This window comes from Chiloscyllium plagiosum, chromosome 23 (assembly GCF_004010195.1).
Source record: "Chiloscyllium plagiosum isolate BGI_BamShark_2017 chromosome 23, ASM401019v2, whole genome shotgun sequence".
Classification (NCBI taxonomy): domain Eukaryota; kingdom Metazoa; phylum Chordata; class Chondrichthyes; order Orectolobiformes; family Hemiscylliidae; genus Chiloscyllium; species Chiloscyllium plagiosum.
The window spans coordinates 40,163,479-40,187,713 of record NC_057732.1 but is presented as its reverse complement, the minus strand read 5'-3'; the positions used below and the strand labels follow the sequence as shown (position 1 = coordinate 40,187,713).

The following is a 24,235-nucleotide window of genomic DNA, read 5'->3' as shown; positions in this document are numbered from 1 at the left end:
TTTTGCCACATGTCTGCTCCCTCTCCAACTGATGTACGTTTGCTCACGAATGCTTTCCTCTGCTGTAAGTTGCCTGTCTCTCCTCATGTGCTTTAAAAAAAAGTCACGCTAAGACACAATCTGCCTCTCTGTATCTCAATAAATCCTAAACGTACAGAGCATTAAAGATGGGCTAAAACCTAGAGAATGCCTGGTTCATTCAAGCCTAAAAATCCTATATAGCAACATAAGATGTTCCACAGTGCAAACTGACCTGCAAAGAGCATGAAATTCCTCCGTTCTAATGTAGATGCTTGAAACCTGAAGTGGTAGCTGCATTGGATCAAGAGCAAGCATGACAATGTTGTGAGACTGGTGTATTGCTGACATGAAGTTGCATGGATGAAGGTCCAGGAAGAGTGGGGCCATTGACCATGGAGGGACCTGATTCAGAAAAGCAGTTCCATGTGAAGGGAAGTTGGTGCCATCATTCTGCGAGTTGCTATAGATATTGATAAGACACGTTGACACTCTCATTTACTTTGGAGTTGAAGTTTTGTGAAGTTTCTCGATTGGGGAGAGAAAGATTGGAAATGCAATATCAGTCATTGGGTTGGGATATTAATGAGATGCATATGATTTGAAATTAGCTTCTTGCCACACACCAGTAAGATTCTGAATTCTCCAAAACCTGACGACTTAATTGAGCGAGTGTCTCAATGTCAAGAACCTGTGGGGTTTTTTTATTCTTACCTAATTAAGCCATCTTGCCATTATTCGTGATGTACCTGTGGAGAAAATTTCACTCCAAATCCTGTGCACCCATCACCTCTGTGCTGGCTACCCTATATTGATGCTGGTTAAGCATTGATTTAAAAATTGTCATGCTTTTTTAAAAGCCCTTCTGCAACTTTATCCCTCACTACCACTCTAATTGCCTCCCCAGCTTCATTGTTCTGAAGAGAAATCTCTAATGTTGGTTTCTGGTCCATCACTGCCATGACTTACTCCACCATTGGTTGCTGAGCCTTCAGCTGCTAAGGCCAAAAGCTCTGGAATTCCTACCATTTGAATGGATTTGTAAAATCCCCTTTAGAGTCTTTAATGAATTTTCAGCTTTCTATTGAAGGCTTTGGCTATATGTTGTTGACCTATTCTCATTAACTATCTTCAGGCATGAGAGTGAGTTATAAAACAGGCATGAATATAGGACACACTCATTATTTGACCTTTCTTATTGCTTTGTCTTCTGCAAGTTGCAATTTTCAAATTGAAAAAAATTGTCTTTTAATAATTTCAACTGTATTCTATCTCTTTTTGTTCACTTCATCTTTTCCACCCCTAATACTATGCTGGTAGGAGTCTTTTTCTGAGGCAATTAGAGAAAATATTCTCGGCTATTTTCAACATTCATTCCTATTGTTGCTACATTGTTTGGTTCAGTGCTGTCCATTCCAAGAGTGCATTTAGTTTAATACAATTTTCTTAGCAATGAAAATGTTCTCATTCTTGCTTATTTAATGTCTTTTAGGCAGCTTCAGTCATCTCTCATCATCGAGAACACAATTGAAGTCATCCAGCAGCTCTGTTCGTGCCCAGACAGGCAGCATCCAAAATAAACCATGGAAATAATGAACAGAATGTTAATCCTTCACCTCTCTTAATACTTCTACTTTTTTTTAATCATTAGCTACTGTATTGCAAAAGAGCTCGAGAAAAAAGTTATCACTGACATTCTTTAAAAAAAACTTGAAGCAATCTATAGAAATAGATGCTTTTGAAAACAATAGCCAACGTACGTTTTGAGGAAAAGCAACGTAGTGCACTACTTGGATTTAAATTACCCACTTGAATCTTATTAATAGCTTTAACTCCATCCAAAACGCGTGGAAAAGATTAAAACAGGAAAATAAGGGAAAACCTGTTCAGCACTATTAACATTACTGAGTCCTGTGTTGTCAAGCACAGGTTTTGAATACACAATAAATAGATTTGGATGTAGAAATACAGATACAATACTTACTGCACCATAAGAATACCCTCACACAAAGTACTGTCCTTTTTTTATTTTCCCTTTGGTTCCAAAGACAAAATGAGGAAAATATTCTTTTCTGTCTCATCACAGAACTCTGGGCTAATCCCAGTCATTGGTTTTAAGCGATTTTATTTTCTTCCTTCCCCACAACTATCATTTGATGATTAATGACTACCTCAGAAATGAAACTGTTGACAATTTTTTTCAGCTAGTGACATGTCCTAAATGGTACTTAATGCAATGCAAAGGAATTAAATAGCAGTTGAAGAGATTCTTATCATTCCAACAGTACATTAGATTGGTAACATGCCAACATATAACATGCTCAAACTCTACAATGGAATACAAGTAATGAATTTATAAACCTAGTGCACTTTGAGCTATTTATCAAAATTTTAACTACCCATATTGTTAAATTTGTTAAATCAACTCAGAACATTTCCACTGGCATATATATCATTGTGTCAGGGCAGCATATCATAAACCAATGTGAAAAGTTTCTTGGGTTAGTAGTTTGTATCCTGTTTCAGTTTGCAACTGAGCCTCTGAGAGCAAATGTATAGCCTGACTGATGTCTCAGTAAATACATAATGAATGCACATGAATATGGCTTCAGCATTCTTTGAAATGAAGTCTATGCATGTACTGAACTGGATTGTGGTGTGCTCAGTGCCTCTCATTGCCATGCATTGTTACCCTTGATTTGTAGGTATTTGTACTTCGTTAAGTTTATTTTCAATTGCTGCCTTTGATTTATTTTCTTTTAATTTCAGTGCAGCTGCCTTGATACAGTATGAAGCTATTGATAGTTTTTTACATGTATTTCAAAAAATTTGTCTTTCTTTCCTGTTTACCAAAACCAGTGGAATTACTTTAATTGTCAAATTTCACTCTCTTCAAAGAGATTCTGGTATCTTCAGAAACACTTTAGGATTCCACAATTCCATTTGTTATTGTAAAAAAAACAAAGTTAACTTTCCCAATTTTCAATTTTAAAGTGATTATGCTGTTTAGATCCATCTCAGTCTGGCAACTTATAGGGACCTAGCAAACAGGGGAATAGTGTTATGGTTATATCTCTGATTTTAATTTACTTGTGAGACCTAGAGTAACATTCACCTATGTCATGCTTTTCTGGAGCGAATTAAACTCTATTTTAGCCAAATGTGCAAATTAACTGAATGTGCAAACCCTAAAAACTATTTTGATGGTCTGTGCTTCTATGAGAAAATGAAGTGAGTCAAGCCGACAACAAATTATATCCTGTTGATTCACAGATTGACTGCGCTTATTGACAAGTTCCTGGCTACAATCAATGAGTTGATCAGTTTTTTTTCTTTTGCTTCCAATTTTGAAGGCCTTTTTCTTCCACCACCATGTAAGTGTAGCAATATGACTCATAGATGCTCACAGTAGTGTGTTTCATCCTGATACCCCTGTCTCTCTCCCAATGAGCCAAATTAATACTTGTATATCTGCACAAAGCTGAAGTTGTCTATGTTTTCTGTCTCTGTTTAAAAGGTTTTTACTTGTGCTGAGAAAATGTGGCAGTGTTTTCTCAATGACCTGTCTTTTTCCAAATACAGACATTCGTTGGGTGATTATTGTCTAAATGTGTTGACAAGTTAATGAGAATAGTAACGTAGCAGTGTCCCATTATTGTTGGGTATAAGATTTTGTAGTGGCCAGTAGTCTTCCAGCAGGGAGTCATCTTTCCTAACTATATACACAAAATGCAGCTCATTGCCATGGCTACCTTCTAAGGACTTTCTTTTATTGTTAATTGAGTCTCAAATACAATTGCACAGTTGTTCTCCTTTCCAGCAACAACATTCAGAGGAAAATTTAATACACACAACAGCAAAGTTGGATATGCAAGTACTAATCACCATATGGCATTAAGTCAGACAGAATTGGCAGGTTCATGTTTTCTAAAGCATGGATCTTGAGCCAGAGGACTGAAAACCCTCAGAGCCAATAAAAAAAATACTGTGATAGACATGCACATTTTTAAACAGAATTTACCTGACAAGGATCTAAATGAGGACCCCTCGGAGATTTTCACTTCCCTAGCCCAGGGATACTAGGATTCAACCGTAAGTGACCTTAATACATTACCCTGAGTGTTACTGATTTAGTGCAGATCAGAGATCAAGCTTGTAAGCATCCTAGTCTGATTTTTAAAAATGTTTCTTTTTACACGTTCTGCTGTCTTGTATGAAGATGTGAAATGTTGCCAATAGATATGATGTGCATATTGATGGTCTTTGAGTTATTCTTTGTCGAGGAGTTTCCTGCTCTAATATCAGGCATCCAGTATGAGACCTGGAACAGATCAGATCATTATATAATGGGCATACTGCTAGTAAAAACTGCATCCCAGAAGGATACTTCATATTTTGCTCCTTATAGTTGTTCTGCATGTTTTGTGAATGTCAACTAGATGATTATAGCTGTGGCATTGGTCAAGTGATGTTGGATTTTGGTTTTGAACATAGAAGTCTGTACATTTTGTATTTTTAAAATAAAATGTATTTGTTTTAAATTTTGGAAGGGTGTTTGGCAAATCTTTCCCTGTACTTAGGTTGGCTGTTTTTAAAAAAAAAACTCACTTAGTTTAGGGTGTAGGTTTGCTCGCTGAGCTGTGGGTTTGATAGCCAGATGTTTCATTACCTGGTGAGGTAACATTGTCAGTGGCGACTTCCAAGTGAAGCGAAGCTGTTGTCTCCTGCTTTCTATTTATGTTTGTCCTGGATGGGGTTCCTGGGGTTTGTGGTGATGTCATTTCCTGAGGGGTTGATAGATGGTATCTAGATCTATGTGTTTGTTTATGGCATTGTGATTGGAGTGCCAGGCCTCTAGGAATTCTCTGGCATGTCTTTACTTAGCCTGTCCCAGGATAGATGTGCTGTCCCAGTCGATTTTTTTCATCCGTGTTTAGGGCTACGAGGGAGAGAGGGTAGTGTCTTTTTGTGGCTAGCTGGTGTTCGTTATCCTGGTGGCTAACTTTTTTCCTGTTTGTCCTGCATAGTGCTTGTGGCAGTCCTTGCATGGAATTTTGTAGATGACGTTAGTTTTGTCCATGGGTTGTACTAGGTCTTTTAAGTTTGTTAGTTTTTGTTTGAGAGTGTTGGTGTCGTAACCCTACACACTGATGAAAAAAAACCACCATTTCGACTGGGACAACACATCTATCCTGGGACAGGCTAAGCAAAGACATGCCAGAGAATTCCTAGAGGCCTGGCACTCCAACCACAACGCCATAAACAAACACACAGATTTAGATACCATCTATCAACCCCTCAGAAAACGAACAGGAAATGACATCACCACAAACCCCAGGAACCCCATCCAGGACAAACATATAAATAGAAAGCAGGGGACAACAGCTTCGCTTCATTTGGAGGTTGCCACTGATTATGTTACCTAGCCAAGTAATGAAACGTCTGGATATCAAACCTACTGCTCAGCGAGCAAACCTACACCCTAAACCTCAACCTGAGTTACAAACCTTCACAAACCTTGCATCAACTTAGTTTCACCAAAGTTGTTTTTATACAGCAGAAGAGTTTTTTTCTTCAAATGATTCAGTGAGGCACAGTTCAAATGGTAATTTAGATCCATAGACGGGTGACCTCTGAGGGTTAATGTTGTGGTTTACATTCTTTAAGCCAGTAATGAATTAAAATCAGCCAGCATTCCTGCTGCTATGAAATATCATCAAGATCTGGTTTAATGCTGCAGAGAACTTGGAAGTTTGATTGTTTATGGGATTGTACTGTCATACTTTCACACTCCTTGCTCGGAGAAGAATGCAAAGTATTGGAGGAATAATTCTATTAGTTTTAAGTGGAAAAGCATAGACTAGATCTAAGTTCTAAATTGAAGGGAGGTCATTTTTGACAGTATTAGGCAAGAGCTTTCAAAAGTTGATTGGGGGTGGATGCCCACAGGTAAAGGGATGCCTGGAAAATGGGAGACCTTGAAAAATGAGATAACGAGAGTCATGAAACAGTTTGTTCCTGTTAGGGTGAAGGGCAAGGCTGGTAGGGTATGCTGGATGACTAGAGAAATTGAGGTTTTGATTAAGAATAAGAAAGAAGCATATGTCAGATTATAAGACAGCAGGATCAAATGAATCCCTAGAAGAGTATAAAGGCAGTAACAGTATGCTTAAGAGGAGGAAATCTGGAGGAAAAACCTTTGGACATCGCTTTAGCAAATAGGATTAGCAAGAGTCCAAAGGATTCTACAAATATATTAAGCACAAAAGAGTAGGGAGAGAATAGGGCCCCTTAAAGATCAGCAATGCCTCCTATGAATGGAACTGCAGGAGATGGGGGAGAGACTAAATTAGTATTTTGCATCAGTGTTTACCGTGGAGAAGTATATCAAAGATGGAGAACATGGGGAAATAAATAGTGACGTTTTGAAAAATGTCCATATTACAGAGACAGTGGTGCTGAATGTCTTAAAGCGTGTAAAGATGGATAAATCTTTTAGACCTGATCAGGTGTACCTTTGAATTTTGGGAAGCGAGGGAAATGATTGCTGGGCTCCTTGTTGACATACTTGTATCATTGATAGCCACAAGTGAGGTGCCAGAATGCTAGAGATTGGCTATTGTGGTGTCACTATTTAAGAAAGATGGTAGGGAAAAGCCAGGAAATCATAGATCAGTGAGCCTGACATCCGTGCTGGGCACGTTTTTAGAGGGAATCCTGAGGGATAGATTTGCATGTATTTGGAAAGGCAAGGACTGTTTAGGGAAAGTCAACAGGGCTTCATGTGTGGGAAATCATGTCTCACTAACTTGATTTGAGTTTTTTGAAGAAGTAATGAGGATTGATGATGATAGACCTGTGAATATGATATCTATGGATTTCAGCAAGGCTTTCAACAAGGTTCCTCATGGTAGACTGGTTAGCAAAGTTAGATCACATGGAATACAGGGAGAACTAGCCATTTGGACACAGAACTGGCTCAAAGATACAATGCAGAGCAACATCGTGGACAGTTGCTTTTAGACTGGAGGACTGTGACCAGTGGTGTTCCAGAGGATTGGTGTTGGGTCCATTGCTTTTTGTCATTTTATATAACTGACTTGGATGTGAACATAAGAGGTATGGTTAGTAAGTTTGCAAATGACACCAAAATTAGAAATGTAGTGGACAGCAAAGAAGGTGTCTCAGAACAACAGGACCTTGACCAGATGGACCGATGGGGCGAGGAGTGGCAGATGGAGTTAAATTTTGATAAATATGAGGTGCTGCATTTTGGAAATGCAAATCAGGGCAGGACTTATACACTTAATGGTAAGGTCCTGGGGAGTTTTGCTGAACAGAGAGACCTCGGAGTGCAAGTTCATAGTTCCTTGAAAGTGGAGTTACGGGTAACAGTGAAGAAAGCATTTAGTATGCTTTCCTTTATCGGTCAGTGCATCGCGTATAGGAGTTGGAAGGTCATATTGCAGTTGTACAAGACATTGGTTCAGCCACTTTTAGAATACTGCGTACAATTCTGGTTTTCCTGGTATAGGAAGGATGTTGCAAACTTGAAAGGCTTTGGAAAACATTTACAAGGATGTTGCTAGGGTTGGAGGGTTTGAGCTAGAGGGGAAGGTTGAATAGGGTGGAGCGTTGGAGGTTCAAGAGTGACCTTTTAGAGGTTTATAAAATCATGAGGATAATGGATAGGATGAATAGCCAAGGTCTTTTTACCGGGATGGGAGAGGGTGAGGGGGGAGTCCAAAACTAGAGAGCATGGTAGTAAGGTGAGGCGGGAAAGATGTATAAGGGGCCTAAGGGGCAATTGTGTTCATGCAGAGGGTGATGCATGTATGGAATGAGCTGCCAGAGGAAGTGGTAGAGGCTGGTACAATTACAACATTTAAAAGGCATCTGCTTGGGTCAAATGCTGGCAAATGGCCCTAGATTAATTTAGGATATCTGGTTAGCATGGACAAGTTGGACTGAAGGGTCTTTCTGTGCTATATAAGTCTTAAGACTTTATTCAACAACTGATTGCAGTTGGTCAGATATTTTTAATGTGAATATTCACTCAGTGTGGTTAGTACTCCCTTGATTTGTAAAATAAAAAGGACAAGGGGGGCGCCGTATCTCAAAATGTGCAACCTGAGCTCTACTCTCCACTTGTTCAGCTTGTGGAGCAATTTTGAACCCTGCACCTTCTGGCCCATTCGGCTAAGCCAAAGGCCCACCCCAGCTTTGAATCTTCCCAAATTACATCAAATACTTGTGAATTAACGCAGATGCATTTAAATTGAATTTCCCTCTACCCTTTTCTCAAGGTTATAACAGAAGGCCATTCAATCCACTTTAGTTCACCATTCTGTTTTCTTGTTGTAATTTTGAGCTTCCACTCCTGAATCTATAGTTTAGTACTTGCAAATCCCTCATTTTCTTGGGTATTTGAAACTACACACTTGATGTAAATTGTAAACTGCAGTATTCCAAGATCAATCATTAGGAGACTCCATTAAATATTACTCTATCCAACCCAATCCCTTAGCCACAGCAACTTCAATGCAGCTCTCTATGAATGTCTTCTGCTCCTCAATTAATTTCTCATTCATATCCAAGATTTACCCTAAATCATACAGATTTGAGATGAACTAATAGCCTCTCAAGTGGAGTTGTATCATATGGCTTCTGCAAATCGAAGTACACAACATTGTGAGGTTTGCCACAGTTCAAATTAGGATATCATTTCCTCAAAGGAGTCCAGGACAAGTGATGCTTCCACTTTCTATATCAGCAATTTCCTGCAGGATTTTGCTAACTCCAGTTTAGAGGATTTTATTATGAACACCACACACTTACGTTAAGGCTTTGCAAAGCCATTTTCACATTATGTACTTGTCAGAAAAAGATCCATTCCAAAAAGTCTACAGGATATGCAATCTAAAATCCCAGAGACAACAAAAATACTGAGTACTCCACCAAAGCCTTTATTGCAAGAAGAAAATCTGTACAAGACATCCAGGTGATTGTTGATCCAATCTGAAGCAATAAAATTATTTTAAAACTTTGGTATCTTGATTGAGTGATGCTTTATTTGGTACAATCCAATGTATTTCATGATTATATATGTTGTGGTAGTCATAGTAATAATACAAATGTAAAACAGAGGCACCTTTAAACCATAATTGCAGAATTCTTTGAATTAATTTTAATAGGGGTTCTCTCTGGCATGGTTTAAAATTTCCATCAAACCTAGGTAGGTCTCCTCAGCTGTTGGAATAATCTGATTGGCTGGTAGAATGAAGCCATAGCGACCAGTGTCACGTAGTTCAAAGCAGAAAGCATACTTGATGCCTTGATCATAAGCCCAGTCAATGGATGAACCGCTGCTTTGATCTAATGAGGAAACAAATAAATATTTTATGATAGTTTACTATTCTAAAGTAATTCTTTCTTTGCACAGTGATGTGCCATGCTTAGGATGTTGGGATTTTGATTTGTACCTTGAATACCCAATATTGGATTGTCAATTGCACCTATATCACATATGGAAAAGTGTTTAATATAAGCCCAATATTTACCAATACATGAGGGGAAATCATAGGGAGAGTGTGGTCCCAGTTGGCCTTACCCTTCTCAATTTAAAAGAAATGCACTGGAAGTACATCAATTTGGTTGTTGACTCAATCTTGAGGAAGAAAGATTTTGGATGGGGAAGGTAAATCTTTCCTTCATAATCCTTTCCCTTGGAGTATAATTGCTGTAATTTGGCCTGATCATTTGTAAAGAAATCATTGCCTTAGAAAATATTTTGCAATCAACAATAAATTATTGCTTCTCTGGAATCTTCATGGAGGCAGTTAACCCTTTCCCCATAAAGAAAAAGAGGTATCTTGTTTCTTCAATGTTGTTAAGTGATTTCAGGATTCCTCCATTCATGTTGATGACTGTGTTATGTTTACTGATGCTCTATTTTTGCCTGTGTCTCATTGCCATTTAATATCAGGAACTACTTTCAAGCTCATTCACACCTGCACATATAGCAGTTTTTTCTCAACACCTCCAAGATACGATTAATCAGTGTCGATCACTTTTTCCATTACTACTTTAGATGGATTTAAGATATTCCAATCACTTAATTTACACCAGCAACACAGAAAAGATTTATCCAGTAATTTGTGGAAATTCGAGAGGCCGAGGACTATTTAAAGTAAAAATTAACAACTTTATTTCTAAAAGTATAACAGAATAATTAACTAACAACTATTTATAACTCCTTCCTCTAACCTATCTTTTATCTTGCCTTCTATAATATTCATCCGATAAAACCCCCTGATTAAAATTTACTAAAATTTTAGCCAGCTGTCGAATCTTCTATTTGGATCTTCCTGTGTCTTCTTAATGCTTCACAGGTCACTGATCAATAAAGGTACCTTTAAGAGAGCTATTTTTCGGGCAGTCTCTACATACTGGTGGCATGGCAGTTCTCCTCCAATTGTTCAGGTTTTCCCGGTCTTATACCCTCAAAGCATCAGATTGTGTCATTGGCTTTTAAGATTGTCAATATACTCAATTCAAACTTGATTGGAGTTTGATATTTTTCGGGGTATAATTTAAACTGATTGGCCTAATTCAAATCTGTTTTGTCATTTCCAGGCACCCCAGCTAATCTAGCTTTCGACTAAGTGTCACATTGTTACCTTACTGAGAACGCTTGATGCTGTCAGGCAGCTTTTAACTCTCTTAAAGGTACAGTACACTCACATCTTCATAACAGTTATTACACAAGCATAAGTAAAAGAAGGCTGTCCAACTATCCTTTGGACTTTGGAAAGCTTATGATCCTGAAGAGAACCTGTATGAGCTGATTTATAAAATCATAGAGTGTAGAAGAGGCCCTTTGGCCCATCAAGTCTGCATCAACAAAATACTACTTTAGGCTTACTCTTAAGGGGAAGATTTTGATGGCCTCAAAAAAACACCACACACAACTATCACTTGATGATTGCTTTTATTCTGAGCTTCACTTAATTTGCACTTAAATCTGCCTTGAATTATAAACAAACAATGTATCATTAAGAAAAATGTTTATTCTAAATATTGAAGTGGAATTTTTTACTATACAAAAAAAATGATAAAGTGGTTTTTGATATTTTAACAGTTTTAAACCAAAAGAATAAGGCTTATAATTTGATAGCTGACACTCATGCTGACATTGCACCACTACTTGGGTCTGCAATTTGATTTTACACTTTAAGAAAGATGTATTGCAAAAGAGACTGTCAAAACATTTCCTACAGTCGTAGGAAATTTTACGATGAGGGAGATAACTATTTAAAGTTTATTCACACAATAAGCCGCAACATTGGATAATATGTATTTCTAAAGAGTCGTTTATATGCAAAGCAATATTTCAGAGCATTGACAGATAGTGAGTGGATACCTAGTGAGGGAAGCACATTACGAAGAAGCATTAAATATAGCTATAGAGAATTTTAGCGCTAAGTAATATTTAATATTTTGGGAGAGTTTGGTATTTCCAGCTAACTGTCATTTAGAAGCCTAAAGACTATCATGACCCTGTTGTCTTGTTTAAACTAGGTTAATATTTTGATGTTTGGGTAAGCATTGCAAAGCATATAGGGAGGGATAAGCAAAGCTTTTTTAATTCCCTTACTTCTTCTTTGACACCACTCTTCTTATTAGTTAATCATTCCAAACATTTTATCACCTCGTTGAAAAATAAATATTTTTATTACTGATCTCTGGCCTGATTCACCCTCCACAACCATCTGATGAAGGAGCAGCACTCCAAAAGCTAGTGCTTTCAAATAAACCTGTTGGACTATAACCTGGTGCTGTGAGATTTTTAACCCTGATTCATCCTATAAGGCATTTTCAGCCCATTTCATCTGTCATTAATATAACCTTGACTTCACCCTTTCTCTCCAAATTAAAGACGTTGGCCTTCGTTGATCTTTAATCTTGGTGGTCTTCCTGCATCCTTTCAATTCATCAGTGTCCATTTAAAATGTGTCAACAAAATGACTAATTGACATGAGACCAGAAGTAGGCCATTCAGCCCATCGACTCTTTCAACATTTAATCATCAATTTCATTTTCCTTAATTGTCCCCATTACGCTTGATTGCCTTATTGATTAAAACTCTGTCTATTTCAGGCCTGAATAGACTCAATGCATAACCTCAATAGCCCTCTAAAGTAAAGAATTCCTAAAACTGGCTACCATCTGATAGGAAAACGAATCCTCCTCATCGATGGTTTAAATGGACAATGCCTTACTCTGAGATTATGCCCTCTGGTCCTAGACTCTTCCACAAGGTGTAACCTTTCCACATCTACCCTGTCAAGTCCCCTAAGAATCTTACATGTTTCAATAAGGTCACCTCTCATTTGTCTAAACTCCAATGAGTAAAATCCCAATCTATTCAACCTCTCATCATAAAGTATTTCCCAATCAGCAATCAACCCGATAAACTTTCTAGGGACTTCCTCCAATGTCAGTATTTCTTTCCTTCAACAGGGTGAACAAAACTGTTCACAATATTGGTGGAATACCTTGTATAGTTTTATTAAGAGCTCCCTATTTTTGAATTCCAATTCTTTTTAAATAAAAGCCAACAATTCATTTTCCTTCTTTTATTACCTGCTGAACTTGGATGCATTTTTTATAATCCATCCACAAGGACCCCCAAATCCCGACGTGCTACATGTTTCTGCAGACTTTCTCCAATTAAATAATACTAATTTCTTTTATCTTTCTTGACCAAGTGCATAACTTCACATTTCCCCCATTATATGCCAACTGTCACATGTTTGCCCAATCTCTTGTCCTTTAGATTAGATTAGATTAGATTAGATTACTTACAGTGTGGAAACAGGCCCTTCGGCCCAACAAGTCCACACCGCCCCGCCGAAGCGCAACCCACTATACCCTACATTTGCCCCTTACCTAACACTACGGGCAATTTAGCATGGTCAATTCACCTAACCTGCACATCTTTGGACTGTGGGAGGAAACCGGAGCACCCGGAGGAAACCCACGCAGACACGGGGAGAATGTGCAAACTCCACACAGTCAGTTGCCTGAGGCGGGAATTGAACCCGGGTCTCTGGCGCTGTGAGGCAGCAATGCTAACCACTGTGCCACCGTGCCGCCCACAAGAAGTTGACGTCAGTGAGCCTGACGCGATTCGAACACGCAACCTTCTGATCTGGAGTCAGACGCGCGACCGTAGCACCACAAGCTCACGCACGCAAACTCTTTGTAGACTCTTTGTGTAATTCACACTATTTGCATTTCCATTTATTCTAATGTCATATGCAAATTTGTTAATGGAACACTCACTTCCCTTACTAAATCATTAATACATATATTGTCAATAACTCTGGTCGCAAACTTGATCCCTGTATTGCCCTACTGGTTATAGATGCCATACTGAAAATGTGCCATTTATTCCACCTCTCTGTTTTTTGTTAGCCAATCCTCAAAGATGCTAATATACTATCCCCAACACCATGGCATCTTACCTTATTAAGTGGCTTGTATATGGTACCTTGTGGAATGCATTTTTGAAAACCTAAATATATTACATGTATAGGTCCCCCTTTATCTATCTTGTTGCCTCCTGAAAGAATTCTAATAAATTTGCCAGCCATTATTTACTCCTCAAAAATCCATGCTTATTCTGCTTGATTATATTATGTATTTATAAATGCTCTACTATTATATACTTCATAATATTCATATAAATGTGTTATTCATATTTAATAATGATGATAGATGTGAAGCTAACTACAGTTATCTTTATTTGTCCCTCTCTTATTGAATAAAGGCATTGCTTTGACACCCTTCCAACCCTCTAGGACATTTCAAGAATCTAAGGATTCTTGGAAGATTACTACCAGTAAATCCACTGAAGTAACTCCACAGAGTCATTATCCGTCACCAATTCAGTCTTAATTCATGAATGCAGAATCCTTGACACTAATCAGTTCCCTCAGAACCAGCTGTCAGAATGAACAAGATATCTGACACTCCTGTTCTTATCTGTCAGTCAGGGCCCCCTGATTGAACCAGATTAGCAGCCCCAAGCAGGGAACTCATATTCTATTATGTCCATCTGGCTGACCGTTCAGAATCACTATGTCCATCATTTCTGTCTAGTTCCTTTAAAAATCCTTGGATACAACCATTCAGGATTAAAGTCCTTATTAGCTTTTAACCCTATTCATCGCTCCAGACCCTTTTTCTCATTATAGCTATCAGGTATAATTTATTTCCTTTCCCCCATTGCCCTTTGATTATTTCTGGAATGCTATTAGTGTCCTTTACCATGAAGACTGATGCCAAGTATGTATTTCCTTGTCCCTGATTTCCCCAGCTTTTTTTCTGTAAAGGACTTACATTGGACCCTCATTTCTTTTTTAAATATTTAAAGAAGCTCTTCCTATCCATTTTTATGTTACTTGCTAAAGAAACAAAGATGAGAGGACATAAATTTAAAGTGATAAGCAAAAAAAGCCATGCTAATGTTAAAGAAATCTTTTTCATACAACAGGTAGTAAAGGCATGAAATGTGCTGCACTGCAATATGATGGAGGCGGGTTCAGTTGAGAAATAGGAGGGACAAGAGTAATGGGTGGAAAGCAGGAGGTAATAATACTTGTTTGAAGAGCTGGTACAGGCACAATGGGCTGAATGGCCTATTTCTACATAGTAACAATTCTGTGATTCTCTGAGGTAATTACATTACTTTCCCTGTGAGCAATTACTTACAGATTGTGGTGAAGATAGGTCCATATTTGTAGCTGGTCCCATACAGTGAAGCTAAAGAAGTGACAGATATCTTGCTGAGATCAAGCTGCGTGAAAAAGGGCATATTTAAAATTTGAAAATAATAAGGACACAAGCCAGGTAATTTTTATATGAAAAGTCAACAGCATGTTACTATTTAGATACCGACCCCAGTGTCTACCATATATTCACCATCTTAATGAACTAGATTCTCTATTTGGATGGAAAGATCTCATCTACCTAACTTGTTATTTGTGCCCACTGCTGCTTGATGTTTATATGCATGAAACTTTCATCTCATTTTGAAATACCTTTTGCAAAGCAAATAATCCAAACTTTCTCATCCTTAAATCCTTACATGTGAAACTTCTGTTATTTGCCTCCAAGTCCTTTCAATGGAAATAATAATCTTGTGGTTCAGTGATTCTGTATTTCTGTGCATTAGTTACATTGCAAAACTTTTCTTAGAAGCTATTCTTTCATAAATATTTTTAACAAATTGTTATTATAAATTTAACAACAAATCTCTTTCCTGACCAGCACATAATTAAATATTTCTTCTTATTTATTTTCTCTCACTTATCCACATTGAACAGTCTGCCACTTCTCAACCCTATGCTGTAATGCCTAAATATTTTTTGAGTCAGATTACTTTGGTCCTTATTTTGTAAGCATCTGCAAATTTGGAGAATTTGATAACCAATTCTTTACCAAATCATTACTATAAGAAACAACAGATGAATGTCCATGCTTCTAAAGTGTAAGGTTTTTTAAAATCCAGCACCTTAGTTACTTCCTAATCTCTGCTCCTATTCATTCACCATTAACTCATAATGAGCAACTATGACAAATGCGTTGAATATTCAGATAGAATATGATCTCTTGCTCCTCTCCACTATTAATAATGTTAAAAAGTAACATTGGTTTTCTTAAACATCATCCTTCCTGCTTTGAATTCACTATTTTCCTTTAACAGGTAAGTTGCCTGTCCAAATGGTGTGTGAGTTACATTAGTAGCTCAGAAGGTGTGTGAGTTAGACCAATGGGACCCTCTCACCTGCTATTTAGAACTGGAACGAGTCTGCCAGCCACCAGGAACCAAATGTTAACATCCTATAGCTAGGCCCAGAGGTCTTTGGAAGACCACAATTCAGTGGATTGTTGGCCACAAATGGCCCTGAGTCCTGTTATAGTTGTTGCTTACAACATTTAGAAAAACTTACCAGTTCTCCATAGTCTTTTGGCTTAGTTGAGGTGTAACCATAAGGAAACATTAAGAGCTGAGAATAGCTGTGAACATCAATGAAGACTTTGAAATTTCCATGACTTTTGACAAAGTCAACAATGGCTTTGACTTCCTTCTCAGAATTGGCATAAGGTCCATAATAAGTTGACGAACAAGAATTGCCACTGGCACCAGGTCCTGTTAAATAAAAGTAGCAAATAAGATTTGATGGCTAACCGTTTAGTGCTCTTTTATTTGAAAAATGATTGTGAAATTCAAGATTGGCCTCATCACTTTTCAGACACGTTCTAGAATTTAAATTGTTTTAAAGAAAAATGAAATTGCAAAGACGAAGGGCAATAACAACACAGCAGACATAAAATGTTTTTTATTCTGTGCAAAGGTATTTTGGATTGCATGGTGCAGTGAAATTGGGAAATCAGACAGGTGGAAACACATCTGTAAATTAGCTCACCTGAATTTCATTCATTCATTTAAATGGAGGAAATGTGCAGCTTCCTTGCTAGAAATATGTGTTCTGACCTGTCTGGTGTTTAATAGATCCTGCCCTCAGGTTGCACTGTATAATTGGAGTTGGACCCAGAAAGTCTTTCCTTTAGATCATTGTGTTCAGTTTTGGGCATTGACCCTTTGGCTTTGGAGGGAGAGCAGTGCAGGTTTTCCAGAAATGTATTAAGGGTTAAGTTATGAGGTAGAATGTAGGTAAACATGGCATGTATTGCCAAGTCCATAATGTAATAAAGGAATTTGATTAAGTAGATAGACAATGGTGTGGTGATACTGTCACTGGCCTATTAAGCCAGAGGCTCAGGTTAATACCGTGGTTCAAAATGCATCAGGGCAAATGATGGAACTGAAACTCAATTAATGAAATGTAGAATTGAAAGCCTATTTCAGTAACAGTGACTATGAGCTAAATTTTCCCAGCCCCTGGATGATGAGGACAATCATGAGCCAGTTGTGAAAACAAGAGACAGCAGAAAATGTGATTCTCCATGTCTAGAAATACAAAGACTGATCTTCCATCAAAGGTTTGAATGGTGAGATGAAGATTTTGCTAACAGGTGACAAGAGACCTATTTGCATACATTTATATCTCATTATCGACCTGCTGGACAGCTGCTTTGCAATGCAGATTGATGTTAACATTGTGGGTTCAAGTCCTGCATTAGCTGAGTTTATTATGAAGGACTCTCTCAAACTCTCCCGACACTGAGGTACGGTAGCCCTCTGGTTAAACCAACACCAGTCATCTCTCTCTAATGAGAGAACGGCCTTATGATCTGGTCAGGCTGTGGTGACTTTACCTTTTAAGCTATTTTATTACCTATTCTCACCTCTTTTCTATGAAGATTACTATTCTCCCTTGCAGCAAAGAGAGCCTTGATGTGTCATGAAAGTCAGAATGTGTAGCAGCAGTTCCAGCTCACCACCCGCCCCGCCAGGCCTCCATGTTGGCCAACAATCCCTAACATCTCCAGACAGCAACCACCTGAGCATGCACAACTGCATAGCATAGAGGGAATGTTGCCTTATATGTCAACTGCTGGCGACAGCTAGGTGGCACAAGCACAGCACTATAGAGGCGTGTGAGCAGTGTACTATTGCCTGAGGTAGCTTGCTAAAACATTCAAAGGGAAAACATCCTTGAAATTTCCTAAAATTGATTCTTCATTGATTTTTGGTAAAATTCATCTCCATGAAACTATCGTTGATTGTTGTTACAAATGTATTTGGTTCATCAATGTCCTTCAGGGAAGGAAATCTGTAGTCCTTATCCGGTCTAGCCTCCATGTGACTTCCATCACTCTTGGCTGCCCTCTAGTAGGTCATTCAGTTGAAAGACAACAAATGCTGGCCTTGCCAGTGATGTTCATATCCCATGAAAGCAAAAATTTAAACATACTATTCCTGAAGATGGGTGAGTCCAGAACAAGAAGCATCACCTTAATATTACATCTTAGCCTTTCAGGGGTGATATCAATATAAACACATTTTCACACAAAGGGTGGTGTAAATTACTTCTCTGTGAAATCCACACATGCAGGATTTGCAAAGAGTCTGTCAGCATTCCCAGCACTGGTCTTGCCAGCCCAGTTGCCAAAGCATCACCTCACCCTATCTCTATACCTGGAACTGTTTCATTGGATCATTGGCAAATAGTTTCCTGACACAGATTTTACTCCTGTCTCCTTGACTCTCGGTGGTTTTGATTTGAGAGACTGTCCTGCAGTGACCCCTTCCCCATCTTCTGCAAATGATGCTTTGTTCAATGTTATTGCTGGGTTCATGTATCAATAATAAGCTCCTGCTCAGTTCTACAATCAATGTTCTCATTCATTTTTCATTCTCTATCTGTTATTCTTGTAACTAACTCTGTACTATTGAAACATACTCAATACCTGCAAAAGCAATATTGATGTGATGAAACATCAAACATTTGTTTGGGTTTAACTAGATTGATAATGCATGTTCTACCTCAGCACACAGTGTAATCCTACCTCCAAAATTGGCATCAAAATTCCTGTTTGGATCAACTCCTGTACATGCCATGCCAGCATGTTTAGACCTGGTCTTCCGCCACATACGATTCTAAAAAGAAAAACCATTATAATATTGGTGGCTGGGGAAAATACTTTAATTTGATCAAAGCTACCCGAGATACATTAACCTGTTCCTGACTCTCACTGTGCCTGTTAATCTTTTTACTGTCTGGAAATGTGGTTAATAAACTTTAGAAGCTATTTTCTACTTTCAGTCTTTATTTCTGTTCTCCAGGTTCCTAAGCGCCAAAACGGACAGCTACGTTGAATTACTTTTGGGCGACAAAGTGGCTCAGTGGTTGGCACTGCTGCCTCACAGCACCAGGATCCCAGATTCGATTCCAGCCTCGGGTGACTGTCTGTGTGGAGTTGCACATTCTCCCTGTGTCTGTGTGGGTTTGCCCCGGGTGCTCCGGTTTCCTCCCACAATCCAAAGATGTGCAGGTCAGGTGAATTGGCCATGCTAAATTGCCCATAGCATTAGTCAGAGGGAACTGGGTCTGGGTGGGTTACTCTTCAGAGGGTCAGTGTGGACTGGTTGGGCCTGTTTCCTCTCTTTAGGTAATCTAATCTAATCTATTCCATGTAGGGTTATTTGTTTCCTTTATCATAGGCTTTAGAACTTCACATTTGTCAATCAATCAATAAAACAAAATATTACTTGCTTTAGGAACTTTACCTGTTTATTCCCTTTATCCATATTTCCTTTATTTTAAAGGGAACGGGGTATCAAAATAAAGAGGTCTTGCTAAAACTATTCAAGGCATGAGGTAGAGTGCATCTGGAATACTGTGTACAATTTTGATTCTTTATCTAATAAAATATATTCTGGTGATGGAGGCAGTGCAGAGAAGGTTCATTAGGTTGATCCTGGATACCAATGGATTTTCTTCCGAGGAGAAGTTAAGTAGGTTAGGCTTGCACTCATTAGAGTTTAGAAGAATGAGAGGTGACCTTATTGAAACATATAAGATTCTTAGGAGTTTGACAAGATAGTTGTGGAGAGGTAATTTCACCATGTGGGAGAGTCTAGAACCAAAGGAAATAATCTCAGAATGAGGAGTTTCACATTTAAAACAGACATGAGGAGGAATTTTTTCCCTCAAAGTGTAGTCAATCCATGGAATCATTTACTGCAGAGCACTGTCGAAATTGGGTTGTATTCAAGGTTGAGATAGACATTTTTGATCATTCAGTGAATCAAGAGTTCTGAGAGTAAGGCAGGAAAGTGGAATTGAACATTATTAGATCAGCCATGATCTCCTTGATTAGTGGACTGGTTTCAATGGGCCAAATGGCATATTTTCCTTATGATCTTTTGTTCTTTTCCTAGTCTTTAAAATGTTATTTAGGTCATTTGCAAACCTTCCCAACTTTCAAACATAACAAGTTCATCATTTTCAATCTTCAACAAACTAAGTGTTTTATTAGAATCATCCCTGTTGTAACTCTTACTTCTGAGTTCTATGAACACTCTCTCAGAAATACCATCTTTTACATGATTGGGCAATAGAAATTGCATAAAGAGTTCCAACAAATGATTGAACAATACTTTATTTCACTACAAAAGAAACACTTAGAATTAATACTCATTTTCTCCTAATGCAACCAGGAAATTAATTGCTGTGCATTACATTTGGACATTACCCACCTATTTATTAGCTGAATAAAGGAAGGTGCAGTGTTTTGAATAAGATATTAAACCAAGGACCCAGTTGCTATTTCAAATGAACATACTTTTTATTTGAATGCCATTTTAGGGCTCTACAAATTGTTCTAAATCAAGTTTGATTTACTAATCGTATGGTGTGAGTAGGATGTAGATGGAGACAAATCTGCACCACTACAGCAACCTGATGGAGAGTCTTATCAAAACAACTACTGACTAGCAACTGGGGCCAAAGCGGGAAGTACAGAAAGTTGCAGACTAGCCGAAATTTTTACAAGAATGCAAGAAATTAGTTTTGTTTGTAAGGATCATCCATAGGAGGATTATGGGACAACCGCAATGTAGTGTGTAATGATGATAGGATGCAAAGCGTAAAACTGCCCTAATCTGGTTTAAGAATTACTAAACCGGCATTCTCATTTCACCGGGTCCTTGGAAGTGAAACCTCACACATGTTGGTGCATCCTGCTACTGAGGCGGAGTAAAAGACTCCTTGCTCTGCAGTTGACTACGCTTTACCTGACTTGCAAACCCTTGCGTTAACACAAGAACTTGTGTTTATTTTAAGATTTTCATATAGAAAAATATTTTGAGGTGATTGACAGGTTACAGAGAAACAAAGGGAAAAGCATGTATGAATTTAAATGTAAGGATGAGAAGTTCAAACGTGAAGTATTAAGTCACTGGAGGTGAACATAAGTCAGTGAAGATTGCAGTAATAGCTGAACAGAACTTGGGACAGGATGGTTCATTCCTACAGAATTTTCAGTGAACAGTAGTTTATATGAAATGAGAATACAAGGCTGGCAAGGGGAACTTTTGGTGCAGTCAGGTCTAGAGGGGTCAAGGCCATGGAGAATAGTTTCTGTGACTAAGGGAGAGTCACAGACAGATGATGTTACAGAGATGATTATAGATGGTCTAGGTGATGGAGGGAATATGAGATTGGAAATTCAGGTACACATGAAAATCCAGATTGCAAATTCTGATGTTCAACTTAAAGCTGGTGAGGTAGCAAGAAAGAGGGAAACAAGAATTGGAAAATATTTCAATATCTAATGTTGACGCATTGCCTTCTGAAGCACAGGAATATCAATCCCAGATCATTTTAGAGAAGCAAAGACCAATTAGGGATATTCAGCATGGCTTTTTCCATGGGAAATCATGTCTTACAAGCAATTGAATTTTTTGCAGATGTGACCAAGAAGATAGATGAGGGCAGAGTCAGAGACATTGTCTACATGGGCTTTAGAGCTGAAAAATGTGTTGCTGGAAAAGCGCAGCAGGTCAGGCAGCATCTAAGGAGCAGGAGAATCGAGGAGGCCAAGGACCTGCATGTCCTTGCTCCTTGGATGCTGCCTGACCTGCTGTGCTTTTCCAGCAACACATTTTTCAGCTCTGATTTCCAGCATCTGCAGTCCTCACTTTCTCCTAGTTGATTTTAACCTACTGCGAATCCTCTTGCAAGGATGCCTTCCTTGAAGAAGCTCTCTTCCTCCCTCTACAAGGGTTTCAGTGAGTCCATCTCTCACTGCACCCCCCAGGTCATCTCCTCTGCCCTGAAGCCCCGCACCAACCAACCCAACCGCCCTGTGGCTGAACACTTTAACTCCTCCTCCCACTCCGCTAAGGACATGCAGGTCCTTGGCCTCCTCCATCGCCAGACCATGGCAACATGATGCCTGGAGGAAGAGCGCCTCATCTTCTGCCTAGGAACCCTCCAACCACAAGGGATGAATGCAGATTTCTCCAGCTTCCTCATTTCCCCTCCCCCCACCTTATCTCAGTCCCAACCCTCGGACTCAGCACCGTCTTCTTGATCTGCAATCTTCTTCCCGCCCTCTCCGCCCCCCCACCCCCTCTCTGGCCTATCACCCTCACCTTAACCTCCTTCCACCTATCGCATTCCCAACGCTCCTCCCCCAAGTCCCTCCTCCCTACCTTTTATCTTAGCCTGCTTGGCACACCTTCCTCATTCCTGAAGAAGGGTCTATTCCCAAAACGTTGATTCTCCTGCTCCTTGGATGCTGCCTGACCTGCTGTGCTTTTCCAGCAACACATTTTACAGCTCTGATCTCCAGCATCTGCAGTCCTCACTTTCTCCTTACATGGACTTTAGCAAGGCCTTTGACAAAGTTCCACATTTAGACTAGTTAGTAAAGTTAGATCACATAGGACTCAGGAGAGCTTGCCACCTGGACACAAAATAGGCTTGATGGTAGGAGACAGAGGGTGCTGATGGAGTGTTGTGTTTTGGACTGGAGGCCTGTGATCAGTGGCGAGCCACAGGGATATCTGCTGGGTTCACTGTTGTTTCAGTTTACGTAAACAATTTGGATGGTAATAAAGGAAGCATGGTTAGTAAGTTTACAGATGATACCAAAATAGATGGTATAGTAGACAGTGAGGATGGCTATTGGAGCACAAAGGGATCTTGATCAATTGGCCCAATGGGCTGAGGAGTGGCAGATGGAGTTTAATTTAGATAAATATGAGGTATTGCATTTTTGTAAGACAGCAAGGGCAGTTAGTGGCAGTTACCATTATATCGTAGTGCCTTGGGTGTGTTGTTGAACAGAGAGATGTGAGGGTTCAGGTGCATAGCTTCTTGAAAGTTGCATCACAGGTTGACTGGGTGGTAAAGAAGGCATTTAGCATACTTGCCTTCATTGCTTAGATCATTAAGCATAGGAGTTGGACGTCATGTACTGGTTGTACAGGACATTGGTGAGGCCACATTTGGAGTACTGTGTACAGTTCTGGTCACCCTATTATAGAAAGGATATTAATAAATTGGAGGGGTGTTATCGGGACTGGAGGGTTTGAGTTATAAGGAGAAGTTGGATAGGCTGGGAGTTTTTTTCACTGGAATGTAGGAGGTTGAGGAGTGACCTTATAGAGGATTTAAAACCATGAGGGGCATAGAACCTCTATAGCAAAGAACTGTTCTTTAGTATAGGAGAGTTCAAAACTAGAGGGCATAATTTTAAGGTGAGAGGAGAAAGTTTTAAAAGGAACCTGAGAAGCAATATTTTCACACAGAGAGTGATTTGTATGTGGAATGAACAGCCAGAGGAATTGGTGGACGCAGGTACAGTTACAACATTTAACAGGCATTTGGACAGGTAAATGAATATGAAAACTTTAGAGGGAAATGGGTCAAACTGGTTTAGTTTAGGAAACCTGGTCAGCATAGACGAGTTGAACCAAAGGGTCTGTTTCTGTGCAATTTGAATCTATGACTCTATAACTGAAATATTAGCTTTGTTTTTCTCTCCACAGATATTGAGGAAGGTGTGCCAAGCAGGCTAAGATAAAAGGTAGGGAGGACGGACTTGGGGGAGGGGCGTTGGGAATGCAATAGATGGAAGGAGGTTAAGGTGAGGGTGATAGGCCGGAGAGGCGGTGGGGGCGGACAGGGCAGGAAGAAGATTGTAGGTCAAGAAGGCGGTGCTGAGTCTGAGGGTTGGGACTGAGATAAGGTGGGGAGAGGGAAAATGAGGAAGCTGGAGAAATCTGCATTCATCCCTTGTGGTTGGAGGGTTCCTAGGCGGAAGATGAGGTGCTCTTCCTCCAGGCGTCGTGTTGCCATGGTCTGGCGATGGAGGAGGCCAAGGACCTGCATGTCCTTGGCGGAGTGGGAAGGGGAGTTAAGGTGTTCAGCCACAGGGCGGTTGGGTTGGTTGATCCGGGTGTCCCAGAGGTGTTCTCTGATACGTTCCGCAAGTAGGCGGCCTGTTTCCCCAATGTAGAGGAGGCCACATCGGGTGCAGCGGATGCAGTAAGTAATGTGTGTGGAGGTGCAGGTGAATTTGTGACGGATATGGAAGGATCCCTTGGGGCCTTGGAGGGAAGTGAGGGGGGAGGTGTGGGCGCAAGTTTTGCATTTCTTGAGGTTGCAGGGGAAAGTGCCGGGAGTGGAGGTTGGGTTGGTGGGGGTTGTGGACCTGACAAGGGAGTCGC

The 24,235-nt window shown here is 39.5% G+C and overlaps 2 protein-coding genes across 3 annotated transcripts in view; one reads left to right on the top strand and one right to left on the bottom strand.

Moving 5' to 3' along the window:
* cep41 (centrosomal protein 41) overlaps positions 1–4,562 on the top strand; it is a 44,698-nt gene extending 40,136 nt beyond the window's left edge. For both annotated transcript variants that reach the window (XM_043714023.1, XM_043714022.1), the window contains one exon: positions 1,511–4,562. In XM_043714023.1, coding sequence (XP_043569958.1) covers positions 1,511–1,611 — 101 coding nt within the window. In that variant the 3' untranslated portion in view covers positions 1,612–4,562. The remainder of the gene's footprint in view (positions 1–1,510) is intronic.
* Positions 4,563–8,863: 4,301 nt separating this feature from the next.
* The window catches only part of LOC122561472 (carboxypeptidase A1-like), a 39,750-nt gene continuing 24,378 nt past the window's right edge, over positions 8,864–24,235 (bottom strand). Inside the window, exons 9-12 of the mRNA XM_043713216.1 lie at positions 18,562–18,652; positions 16,038–16,237; positions 14,797–14,881; positions 8,864–9,393 (exon numbers count right to left, since the gene is read on the bottom strand). Of these exons, the coding sequence (XP_043569151.1) occupies positions 9,206–9,393; positions 14,797–14,881; positions 16,038–16,237; positions 18,562–18,652 (564 nt within the window). The 3' untranslated portion in view covers positions 8,864–9,205. The remainder of the gene's footprint in view (positions 9,394–14,796; positions 14,882–16,037; positions 16,238–18,561; positions 18,653–24,235) is intronic.